An 11,800-nucleotide genomic window follows, 5' to 3' on the forward strand; every position below is an offset into this window, starting at 1 on the left:
CATGTAGCTTTTCATGGTCAACATATGTAAGTACTAGATATGTCTAGTTCTTATGTTATAACTTAAGTTCTTTTAATACAAAGTATTTGAGCAACAAGAGACTGACTGGACTTTGACTTGGAATTTTTTTTATCTGACTTGAGATCACTGAAAGAACAACTTGGATATAGCTTTTGGATTTTAAGCAGAAGAGTTTTTTTTATCTGAATTTCAGAACCTTAAAATAAGTATACTGGAAAAAGTTTTTGAAATTGTTCAACTTTAAAGTGACTTGAGAATCTCAGTGAAATTCAGTCCACATGAATTCAGAAAGTTAAATATTTCAGCACAATAAATTCAATAATATTTAAATTTAAACAGTATTCAGTAGTGATCAAACTTCAAATTTTATTTTGGTATTCAGTTGCTGATATTCAAATTATGGCACTGATTTACCTCCATATGAACACTAGAGCCTCCCACTGTGGAAAAGATAAGACTATTGCAGCTGGTTTCCAATCATGCACATTTACAAATAACTCAAACATCCACATTTGCTGAATGTCTGGATGATTTCATTACCAAGTTGATCCAGGATGTCTTATAGGTGACATGACAGCTCTGTCTCTGCCGCTCTTGATAAAATTCACAAAGTTAAACATACATGTATTTATTATTTCTGTGCCATGTAACAATTAGATATGCAGGGATTCCTCTGATTACAACAATCAAATCTATTTCAAGTTTCCATTTCTGCAGAAGGAACCATACAAACATGGTCCTGCTCCACATGTACTTTGTAATCAAGTCAAAATTTTTATTGCTCCTCTTGACCTTGACCTTTCACACATGCCTATCACCAAGGTCAATGACATACTAGTATCTGCTTGTAGATTAGCTGGCCTTGAACATTCCCACTTTCAATTGCTGGTGAAAAAGACAAGACCAGCTGTGGGATTCTATGAGAAATGACAAAACATCAATATACTTGTAAAGTTGTTTAGTTAAGAGGAAAATGAAATCTGCACACAGATGAAAATAAGTACACTTTATTGCATCGACCTGGCGATAGGAATGCCTTCTTTCCTCATGATGTAATCAGTAAAACAGGTTGGCATGTACGACAGCGGCAGCCAGAATAGCTTGGCGTCCCAGCCTGGGGAGTAGCGGGTGCGGGTCCGGACAGCAGATACAGCGTGCTCCATACAGCTGACCACCTTCATCAGATCTGCATCACTTATCTTGGCAACTTTGTTTGATATTATATCAAGCGCTTGGAGGGGGGAAAAAAAGAGAGTGGAATAAATATATAGCTGAATACAAAACATACAAATAAATGAAGAAAAGAAGTGATTAAAAACGTACACTTTTGTAGATACTCCTGTCCATAGTCGTCTCTGACCTCCTGGGGCAATCTGTCCCACAGCATCTTCACATTTTTGCTCAGGATAGCAACGTCGGTCACGTTTGTTTTGAAGAACCCTGGCTCAATGCAGAGGACTTTGACACCAAAAGGCGCCATACCTAACCTAAGCGAGATATTTGATTATATCAGAGCAGGTGTGCAAACTTTGATACTGAAAGAAAGATATCTTTGTATTGACACACTGACATATAATTGTTGATGTGAGTTAATGTTTCACCTGAGACTGTCATTGAAAGCCTCCACACCATACTTGGAAATGGTGTATGGGCCTCCCGTAACACTGATCCTCCCAAACACACTGGCTACGTTCACCACCCTTCCCCTGGCCTTCTTTATCAGCGGCAGGACGCTCAGGGTCACGCTGATTACCCCGTTCAGGTTCACGTCCAGCATGGACTTGTAGTCATCAATGGTAAGCCAATCGCACGGGGCGGAGGGGACGGCCACACCTGCGTTGTTCACTACAGCCCATAAGCCTAGAAGAATCACACGGACGACACCCGGTCAGTTAAATGATTTTTAAAGACTTCTCTTTCAATTCTAGCCTGTCAAGTCTTGAGAGCAGAACTGAGTCACATCTTGAAGGAGAGGAAACTCAAAGCATGTTAATACATGCTGAGAACAATATAGAGAAGAGTGATGTGTTGGGTGTTGGTTGGTATATTTGATTGTGTTGGAGTTGAGCTAGATTAAACTGATAATCCAAGATTATATATCCAAAAGCACTGTTCCCCTCCCAATGGGACAAACTGGTTGGAAAAAATAAAAAAGGAACAACAAAAGACAGACACCCTCCACACGCACCTCGCTCCCCGACTTTGTCCTTGATCATCTCTGCAACTTTGGTGACGCTTTCTTTTGACCTAACATCCAGATGTGTCGTGATCAGGTTGCTGGAGCAGGACTTCCTCAGATCCTCCTCTCCTTTCTCGGTGAAACAAGCAGCGATGACTCTGAAGCCCTGCTTGTCCAGATGCCGGGCCAGGAGGTTACCAAAGCCACTGTCGCAGCCGGTGATGTACACATACTTGCTGCCCTTGTCAGAGACCCTGGGCAGCTCCATCACCCAGCGGTACAGGTAGTAGAGCACCACCAGCCCCAAGAGGTACAGGAACATGACTGTGGGGACAAAGAGTTACACAATGTTACCACAATATGCTGAGTAGATTTGGGTAGTAAGGACATGTCCCTACAATATATTTACTGATCTCTCATATGCAGAGTTATTGCATGTGTGTCATTAAGACATGAACATTATTTTGTTGGAAGTTCCACTATATGTGGCTGAGACAAACTCTATTCAAGCCTACTTTGAACTATTTTATTTAATTAAAGTCGGGGACAAATTGACATAAGTTAATGTGTTACCAGTTTCTGAGGAATTTGCATAACTTGTGCAACGTCTATTAAACTGGAACTGAATGTTCTAGAGTGATTATACAAATACTAAACAAACATCACAAAACTAAACGCAGCCACCTGAAATTCTGAAAGAGCTGTGTTCATGCATCTTGCAGAAATCCTTTGATAACAGTCTCAAAATGTGAATAAGAGGGAGTTCAAAAGTTCCTTGTACTCTGATGCAAGCTCACTATTTTGTGTAAAGTCATGTAACAGCATGAAATTGCGGTGCGGTGTAATGTGATTACACAAGTATGAGGATGTTATAGATTAATAAAAAGAAAAGCCGAGAGTCTCGGAGAGTTGGTTCCTTTTTCTTTTGGCAAGATCACTTTTTCCTTAGGGCCTTTGGAGGGATCTCTCTTTAATCTTTTAATTTTTGTTTTTTTTGTATTTTACTATTTTTGAAGTCTTAGATTGCTTGCTTTGTAAAACCAAATAAAACTGGTTTGTATTTTTTTTTTTTTACACTCCAACCAAAGTTCCCGACTCCTGCTCATCACTGAGGTTCTCTGGTGCTCCTTTAAGGTAAGAAAAGACGCCTCCCTTGGGATAGGCTGACAGTAGTTTTTGAAAATGATTTAATTAAAAATGTATTGACTCTTGTTAAGATAAAAATTAGTGCTGTTTACTAAATAACAGTAATGGCTCAGGTACAGTGACTAAAGTTGATATACAGTTATACATGTGTTACAGGTGGGATTTCAATACAATATTAAGTTGAGGGTTTATAAATTAGGTGATGAGATGATTTAAAGATATGTTTGAGCCTCACTGTGACTCTGTCATGAAACTCTTGAGTTAACACATAAATCTGCAAACTGAAAGGACAGAATCTCAGGTGAGGTTCTTTCAGCAACGATTTACCTACAGGCTTCTATACATTTATTTTATTGTAACATTTATTGTCACAGTCTATGATATGTTATTTTTAAATATTAATTTTGGTCTCAGATTTATAGTTGAGTGTCTATCAATAAAATAAAATGTAAAAATCAGAAAAAAAAAATCATGATACAAGTCCAGTTTCAGACAAGGTCAGCAAATAGTAAACATTTTGCTGAGTCAGGCTCTTTATGAATGTGTGTGTGTGTGTATGTGTGTGCGTGCGCCCGTGCACATGTGCCTATGAAAGAGTGACAGAGAGCAAGTACACATACACAATTACTTTGGCTGTCTGACAAAAAGCATTAAAAACAAAGTTTAACCCAGTGGCCTACCCTTGATGTTTCAACATACTGTTTCAACATACTTCATGTGCAAGGTGAAGACACAGACTCTGCCATGAATCAGTACATTTACTCTAGTGCTTCACATTTTGTGCTGCAACTAACGATTATTTTCATTATTGATCATTTTCTCACTTAACCTTAGTCCTTTTTGTCTATAAAATGTGAGAAAATAGTAAAAATGCACGTTTTTAATATCATAGAGTTGATGGTGATGTCTTCAGATGTATGTGTAAAACACATTTGGCTGATAAAGATGATTCTGAAAATAGTTAATTAATATTGTCAGGCGACTAATCATTGCAGCTCTACTTCAGATTCAACTTTTCATTCCAAATATGTGATCACCTTCTAAAATACAATGCATTGCTAAAGATTAAACTACCCGACATTGTAAAACAATTCAAATGAGCTCCCCCTCAACCAGGTTACACAATGAAATTCTACTTATACATTAATGGTTAACTATTTACAATCCAATAATTTAGTTAACAGTAATATAACACTCAAAGGGAGCATTTTCTACAATATGAGTATACTTTTAATAGTGATTTTATTTCTGCCACCACTGCATTTCAAAGACAGTTCATTTTTCTCTCACTGCACACTATTTAACATAACAGTTAGCCCGTTAGATATTGATGAATCACTGTAGTAGAGGAAGTTGTCTAATGACTTTCTAGGCATTAAATGAACTAAACTGTCAAATTACTCGCCGGGTTCACAAACTTTGATGCACAACTTGATAGTGAACAAACAGTGAGGTTATCCAGTGATTTAAAAGTACACCAAGCAGAAATTTCTTTATGTGACGAACATATAACACCATAGGCTTCCTGTTATTGACTATAAATAGCATTTTACAGTATACAGTATTTTGAAGTTGTGCGATTCCGGTTAGTTCATACTAGAATAGCGGCATACGTATGACATCATACAAAATAGATTGTTTTTTGTTTTTTATAAAAATGCGTCTTCTATGTCGAGTTTACTGGTTCCTAGTGTACATTAAGTTTTCTCTTCATCTAGCTATTTTAAGTTATCTCAGTAAACATGTAAACAAAGAATAAAAATTGACATTTGAATCTCATACCTGTCGGGGAGAGGTTGTCCTGCCTTGTCTCAGCTGGTTGTCAAACTCGTGGTTTAGTGTGCAACTTCGTTTGAGTAGTCAACCACTCCTTTAAATGAGCCACCTGTCGGCGACAAAGGGCATAGCTTCTTTTTCTTCCTCTTTGCGTTTATTGGCGGATTGAAATACCGACTTATACGTGCATACCGCCACCTACCGTAACGCAGTATGTAGAACGGGATCGGTTTATAACAAAAGTCATAGGTGCAGATCGTGTTATTTCTTTTAAATAGGTCATGGATGTATTATAAGAGGTGGATACAGGACCAAAAATGGCGCCCATTCAATCCAATCTGCTGTTTTTCTGAATCAACAAGATAATAAGATGGAAATTCTGAGAAAGGTTTTCATAGAAAATAATAATAATTCTATTCTCATTTTTGAGAGCTCGAATTACATGTTCCGACTGGTTTACTTTAATCCAGTTTTATTTTGGTTTTGGCTTCACACATTGGAAGATACTTGTGTCTTTAAGTAATATAGATGTTATTGCTATTAATTTGTCCCCTTTGCACAGGCACCTAAGGACAGACAAAAATGTTTAACCCAAGCCCAAAAAATGATGAAACAAACAGCTGAGCTTAGCTGAGTTGAGAGGTGATTTTAGTTTGCAATTTCCACAAACAGGTACAGTGGGGTGACTTCACTTTAATAAGGTTAGAGAGGACATCTGGACCAGCAATCCTTAGGATTCATCTGATAACCCATTGGCAAATATAAAAGTTACAACAGGTCAAACCTGAGAAAAAGTACAATTATGTTCATAAAAGAACACAGAAAGAACATGAAAGAAAAAGCGTATATGTATCTCTAAGATCTTCACCTGGCTCAGAGGCCGTTGTTACCATAATTACACTACTTTAGGCGCAACGAAATTCAGATGGCGGCAAACTTTTCTCAGAATTTCCGATATAATTATCTTGGAAAAACTGAAAAACGGCATTTTTTTTCCTGAAGTGAATGTATTACGCTTCCATACCCGTAAGCCCCGCCCACGAGCTCCTCGGCACGCGTTTCTCGGCTTAAGGAAAGTTTTACAAATAGTCAATTATAAAAATAATTGACTCTGTTTGCATTTCGAGGTATCCTGTCAACAGTTTTGCAGACTTCTCTTTTACAGTGGTGGTCTATGGGGAAAATGCATGGATGTATTGTAAGAGCTCTCCATGGGAAAATGCCACACAGTCTATGGAAAATGCTTTTGAAGTTGCAGGGAGATTTTTCGGTGCAATATCACAAGTGGCCACTGGGAGAAATAGCTGCAAGACTGAGCGGCAGCGCCCTATCCAGCTCTTATAATACGTCCATGAAGTAGCCTAATAAATATTTACTTCCACATTACATTCATATACATCCATGATTACATTACTGTATTTACATGGTGGACATTTCTACAGAAGCCGAGAACGGCCGTGCTCGTAATTATTTTTTTAATGCTGTCATCCCGAGATCACGACATAAATTAACTGGTGATCTCAAGATAACAAAAGGCTGATTTCTCGAGATAATATATCACTAGATTTATCACAAGATTCATTCTCATTTGTTTATTCCTATCTCCTCCTCTAATGTTTCCCCTCACATGGATAACTCAACTCTTTAGATCAGTGGTTCTCAAACTTTTCACGTCCAGGAGCCCTGACACAAATTAGACCATGGACCCCCATTTGATAAGATTTTGTCCCAGGCTCCCCCGTCTGAGAAGATTTTTGCTTTTAGATGTTTTATTACAGGAAGTGTATGAAACCCATGACCAAAATAGTCATACATTCTGTCATTGTGTTACTTATGGATGGAATTATAGTGAAAATAAATTGTCTTGGTCTTGAGGCCCCTGTATTTATACTAATATTTATATAACTGGAAGGTTGTAGAAAAGTTCTATATCAGCTACTCAACACTGAATCTATCTGGAACGTTCTGGAAAACTGGTAAGTTTAAATTTATTTGTAAACCAATAGCAACTACAGCTTTCAGATAAATTTATAGTGTAGTAATAAGTACGATTAGTACATTTAACAAAGTATAAAGTAACATCAAATCAAAATATTCAAATAAAGTACCAAAACCTGAGAACTGCACTGGAAGAACAGCATTACTCTGATAAATCTTGCTTGCAACCCTTTTACTCAAATGACATGGAGAGTAACAAAGGGTAAAATATGCATGTGCTGGCCTTGAAGTGCACAACACAAAATTATTACAATATTTCAAAAACTAGAAAACACGGTAACATTTCAGAAAAAAAACTCTTGCATTTAAGTTGGTAAAACTTACAGGAACCTCTTGTCCATTCGTTCCTTGTGGACGATTTACTGAAGGCCTCGCAAATTGAGGCAAAGATAAGTTCTTTTGAGTTTTAAATATTTAAATGTTAGGCAAAATGTTGAGCGAACATTTTGCATATATAGGACTCCACATAGCAAACGTTTAAAGTCAACAGGAAAAGGAGAGGGTTTTCAGAAATGATGCATTTTCTGTTTGTGGTGAGTAAACACAATCTACAAAAACAACATGGTGAAATTTGCATAAATTAACCAAGGCACCACCTTAATGCTAAAACAGATTTAACAACAAAAAAATCTTAGCAGCTTCAGAGGCACATTTTCTTACTTTTGAAAAGGGACGTTTAACATCCCATGGAATGTAATTTGTTTGATATCATAAATTTAAAATCAACATTTATCAATTTTCAGCCACCAAGGGGAAGAAGAACTCCTAAACAAGCTAACACCTTATAAATCACCTTATCAATCGGTTGTGTAAATGTTTGCTAAATTATGCTAATGTGATGTTAACAAACATTGACTACTCACATATCCAGCAGACAAGGAGCAACACAGGAGTTGTGTTTCTGGCCGCCAGGTGAATTTAAGTCCAATATTCACTTACCTTTTAGCTTTTGCTTTCTCTCCACCACCTCCTGAAAACCTGTGCGAGTCTTTAGCTTGCTAGCAGTTGGACTTGATTCAGTTTGGACTTACTGGGTTGTGTATCACAGCCTTTAGCTTCACATTTTTAAAGTTAAGTTTAGCCATTTAGTGACAGCATCTGTGAGTGACTGCTGCCAAATTTGAGACTTGTGACTGGTGAAACCAAATAACCACCAACAAAGGCAGTACTGAAGAAAAACAAGCTGCTTCATATATCACCTCGTTATCTGTGTGACATCGTTGACCTCCAATCATAATTAAGAGTGATTAAGACAATTTGGGAACCTCAGTGTTTTCTCTTTGGGTTTTCCTCTTTTGTTGGGTTGTTTTCTGAAATGTTGCAATGATTTCTGTTTTGTCATTTTATTTTGTGAAACCTTTTACTGTTGTCTGTCTTGTTAAATTATTTTGTGATAAGTTACTGACGTTCATCAAAGAGAGCTTCTTTTAAAAATGGGTATTAAGATATACTTGTGTACTGACTTGACACAATCTGTAACAACAATTACTTGTTATACTGTCTCCATATCTTACAGTACATCCCCTATACTTCCATGTTTTTAATATAAAACAAATAAAATATGAAATCAGCTGCTGGAGAAGAGAATGAAAAGAAACTGACTATTATAAACCCTTAAGTCTTACTTGTGGCCAGTTGTGGCAGAGCTCTAATACAAACCTTTATATCAACATGCACGACTGTGAAACAACACACGTCAATACCTCACGGTTGAATCATATTTCCACCACCATTTAGGCAAATTGCATCAGATTTCTAACCACAAACCTACTGTGTGTAGCTCTCTGTTTCCTGTCTATGCTGATGCACATCATAACAAAACATCCTGTGTCTGTCCAACAAACCAGGATGTGGAAATGCATATAGCACAGTCATCTGGTTATGTTCATGTGCCTTGTTTCTTAGTGTGAAATGACTGCACCACATACCAGTGATCCAGTTTATTTATTTTCAGTCAACATTCTCTCTGTGTGAAGGGTCATCTGAGGCATTTTACATTTTTACCATGAGGTGGCAGCAATGCTGTTCGGTGACTCCTTTCCTGTTGTGCAGATGCTGCCTTCACTTACTCCTTGACAGTAAAATTTACAAATGCAACTTGTAAATGCTTACAATAGGCATTTATAGTAGTGAACTCTGTGATGAAAACAGTGATTTTTCTTGTTAGTTTATTTGTGACAGTCGTGACAAAAATAAGAACTGTGCTGCATATTTTGATACATTTATCAGCTAAAAGCTGTCAGCACATGCTCCACTGCATTTGAAAGGGGTCAGAAAATGAATATGTTTATATTTGTGGCAATATGAAAAATCTTTATGTTCAGGTTTTATTTGTAGCTGTTGTCTCCTTAACATCAAAAACACACCTTATAATAATGAACAAATTACAGATAAAGGTAGCAAAAAAAAAACCTAAAAAAATGTTTTGTGTCTTATACGAGAGAGACTTTGGCAGAAGTGTCATATAGTTACAAGAACACACAATTCATTTACAGCAATGTAAAACAACTGCATTCCTCATGAAACATTTTTTGAATGTGGCGTCTAAATGTCCGATATGATGAAGGCAGCGTTTCCAGATGATGTTTATATTGTACATTTTTCCAAGCCCTGACACTGAAGATTGTTCATCTAGATAATCAACTGTTAGAAAGTTGAGAAAGTATTTCATAAAGATAAAGAGAAAATTTACTAAGAATGACTTTACATGTACTAATTCACCATCAATTATTGAGTTCAACTTACAAAGAAAATAATAATGATTTTTAAAGCTGTATTTAAGACTGTTGAGATTGTTTCTATGCACATTTTCAACAATATTGACTACACTAGGTTGATTTCATTTACCCAAATGATGATTGTCAGTGTTTGTACCCCTACTTCTTCTTCTATGTCTTCAGCTGCTGCATGTAAGCTTCTGTTTCCAAACACTGAACTTCATAAGTACTTCTTACTGCTGCCTTCATGTGCTGTTGTTCAGAAAGCAGAGAGTATCAGTACCTAGCAGACTTTCCTGAAATGTTCATGTTCTCCATCTTTCTAGTTTCCTAACAGTATGTGAAGGCAGCAGTAGAGCAGGCAGTGAGTGACCGACAGTACACAAACCAGCTATTGGTTGTTTTCATGTGCAAGCATGCAGTCTCAAACAATCATTTTTAATTTTTTAAAGTGGGCCTAGCCTTTTGTTTACCTTTGGATCACATGTGTACCTTTGACAAAGAGGAATCCTCATGATGTACCAATATACAAACAAACTAAATACAAGCAATCTATATCGTAACGCTCATTCAGCATTCAGCAAAGTTTTCTGAAAGACACACATGAAGAGAAATGTCTCCTTGGGTTAATGAGGTATGACAAAAGTTCAGCTGAAGTTGTATTTGTTTTCAAGTTTATGGGAATAAATATTAAACCTTCACTTTGCCAATTTTGTGTGTGTTTGTTGAAACTTGCAGTATTTTGCTCAGTGGAATGAAAATAGCATGCTTCGGCTGATTGTTACATTCAAGGAAGGTGAAATAAAACGCTAGAGGGATTTCAACTTATGTGTCGCCTGGTTAGGCGACGAATAATTGTCATTGAAACGGAAACACATACACTTATGTTATTGTCTTAAGATAATGTTACACTGCCTTATAGTCAATAGCTCATAGTAAGACTTAATGATCTCTGCTTCCTGTGTGAAAATGTTCCAGGTACTATCAACTCGGTCACTGTAACTTTAGAGGAAATGTCCAGGGAGGAAAGGCAGATAAGGATTTGGCCTTGAACTATTCTAATTCTAATTCTCAGCAGAGACTGAAATAAACTCCTTAGAGATATGGTGAATTAATTAAAAATAACTGTTAGGGTGATGAATATGGGATGATTGTGATGCATGTGGCTGTATATGCAAGTACCAACACTGAACTTCATTCAATATCTCTTCAGCCTAGCAAACTGGGAGATCTGGACTTGCAAATATGTATTCTGGATATTGCAATAAAACTCTGAAAGACAACTTGCTCTCTGTGAATTCATCTTAAATTTCCACTACAGTCATCCTGGAAGAAACAACTGCCATTAATGTAGAAATGTTTCTTCTACTCCTTTAAAGTAGCTGTAGTTAAACCTCCTCTTAAAAAGCCTACTCTTAATTCAGGTGTTTTAGCCAACTATAGACCTACATCTAATCTATTTCTCTTTAAGATCCTTGAGCGAGCAGTCCCCAATCACTTGTGTGACTTTCTGCATTATAATAGTTTATTTGGGGATTTTCTGTCAGGATTTAGAACGCACCATAGCACAGGGACAGCACTGGTGAAAGTTACAAATGACCTCCTAATTGCATCGGACAAAGGACTTCTCTCTGTACTTGTCTTGTTAGATCTTAGTGCTGCATTTGACACCTTGACCATCACATCCTATTTCAGAGACTGGAACATTTAATTGACATTAAAGGAATAGCATTAAGGTGGTTTAAATCCTATTTATCAGATCAATTTCAGTTTGTATACATTAACACGGGGTTCCACAAGTTTCTGTGCTTGGACCAATACTATTCACCTTATATATGCTTCCTTTAGGTGATATTATTAGGAAACACTCCATAAATTTTCATTGTTATGCAAATGATACCCAATTATATTTATCAATGAAGCCAGATGAAACCAATAAGTTAACTAAACTCCAAGCATGCCT

General features: G+C 36.9%; 1 protein-coding gene across 3 annotated transcripts; it reads right to left on the reverse strand.

The window, feature by feature from the left end:
* Positions 1-964: 964 nt before the first annotated feature.
* On the reverse strand, positions 965-8,286 carry LOC121891919 (retinol dehydrogenase 16-like). 3 transcript variants are annotated; one of them, XM_042404575.1, is made up of 6 exons: positions 8,060-8,285; positions 5,129-5,231; positions 2,210-2,524; positions 1,623-1,881; positions 1,345-1,508; positions 965-1,252 (listed from the first exon to the last, which is right to left on the reverse strand). In XM_042404575.1, exons 3-6 carry the CDS (start codon positions 2,520-2,522, stop codon positions 1,029-1,031), a joined length of 960 nt encoding a protein of 319 aa, XP_042260509.1. In that variant the 5' UTR covers positions 2,523-2,524; positions 5,129-5,231; positions 8,060-8,285; the 3' UTR covers positions 965-1,028. The 3 variants fall into 3 exon arrangements, with proteins under 3 accessions (XP_042260509.1, XP_042260512.1, XP_042260511.1); XM_042404578.1 differs by lacking the exon at positions 5,129-5,231 and having other exon boundaries at positions 8,060-8,286; XM_042404577.1 differs by lacking the exon at positions 8,060-8,285 and having other exon boundaries at positions 5,129-5,447.
* Between the last annotated feature and the right edge of the window lie 3,514 nt (positions 8,287-11,800).

The sequence above is a fragment of the Thunnus maccoyii genome, chromosome 24 (assembly GCF_910596095.1).
Source record: "Thunnus maccoyii chromosome 24, fThuMac1.1, whole genome shotgun sequence".
Classification (NCBI taxonomy): Eukaryota; Metazoa; Chordata; class Actinopteri; order Scombriformes; family Scombridae; genus Thunnus; species Thunnus maccoyii.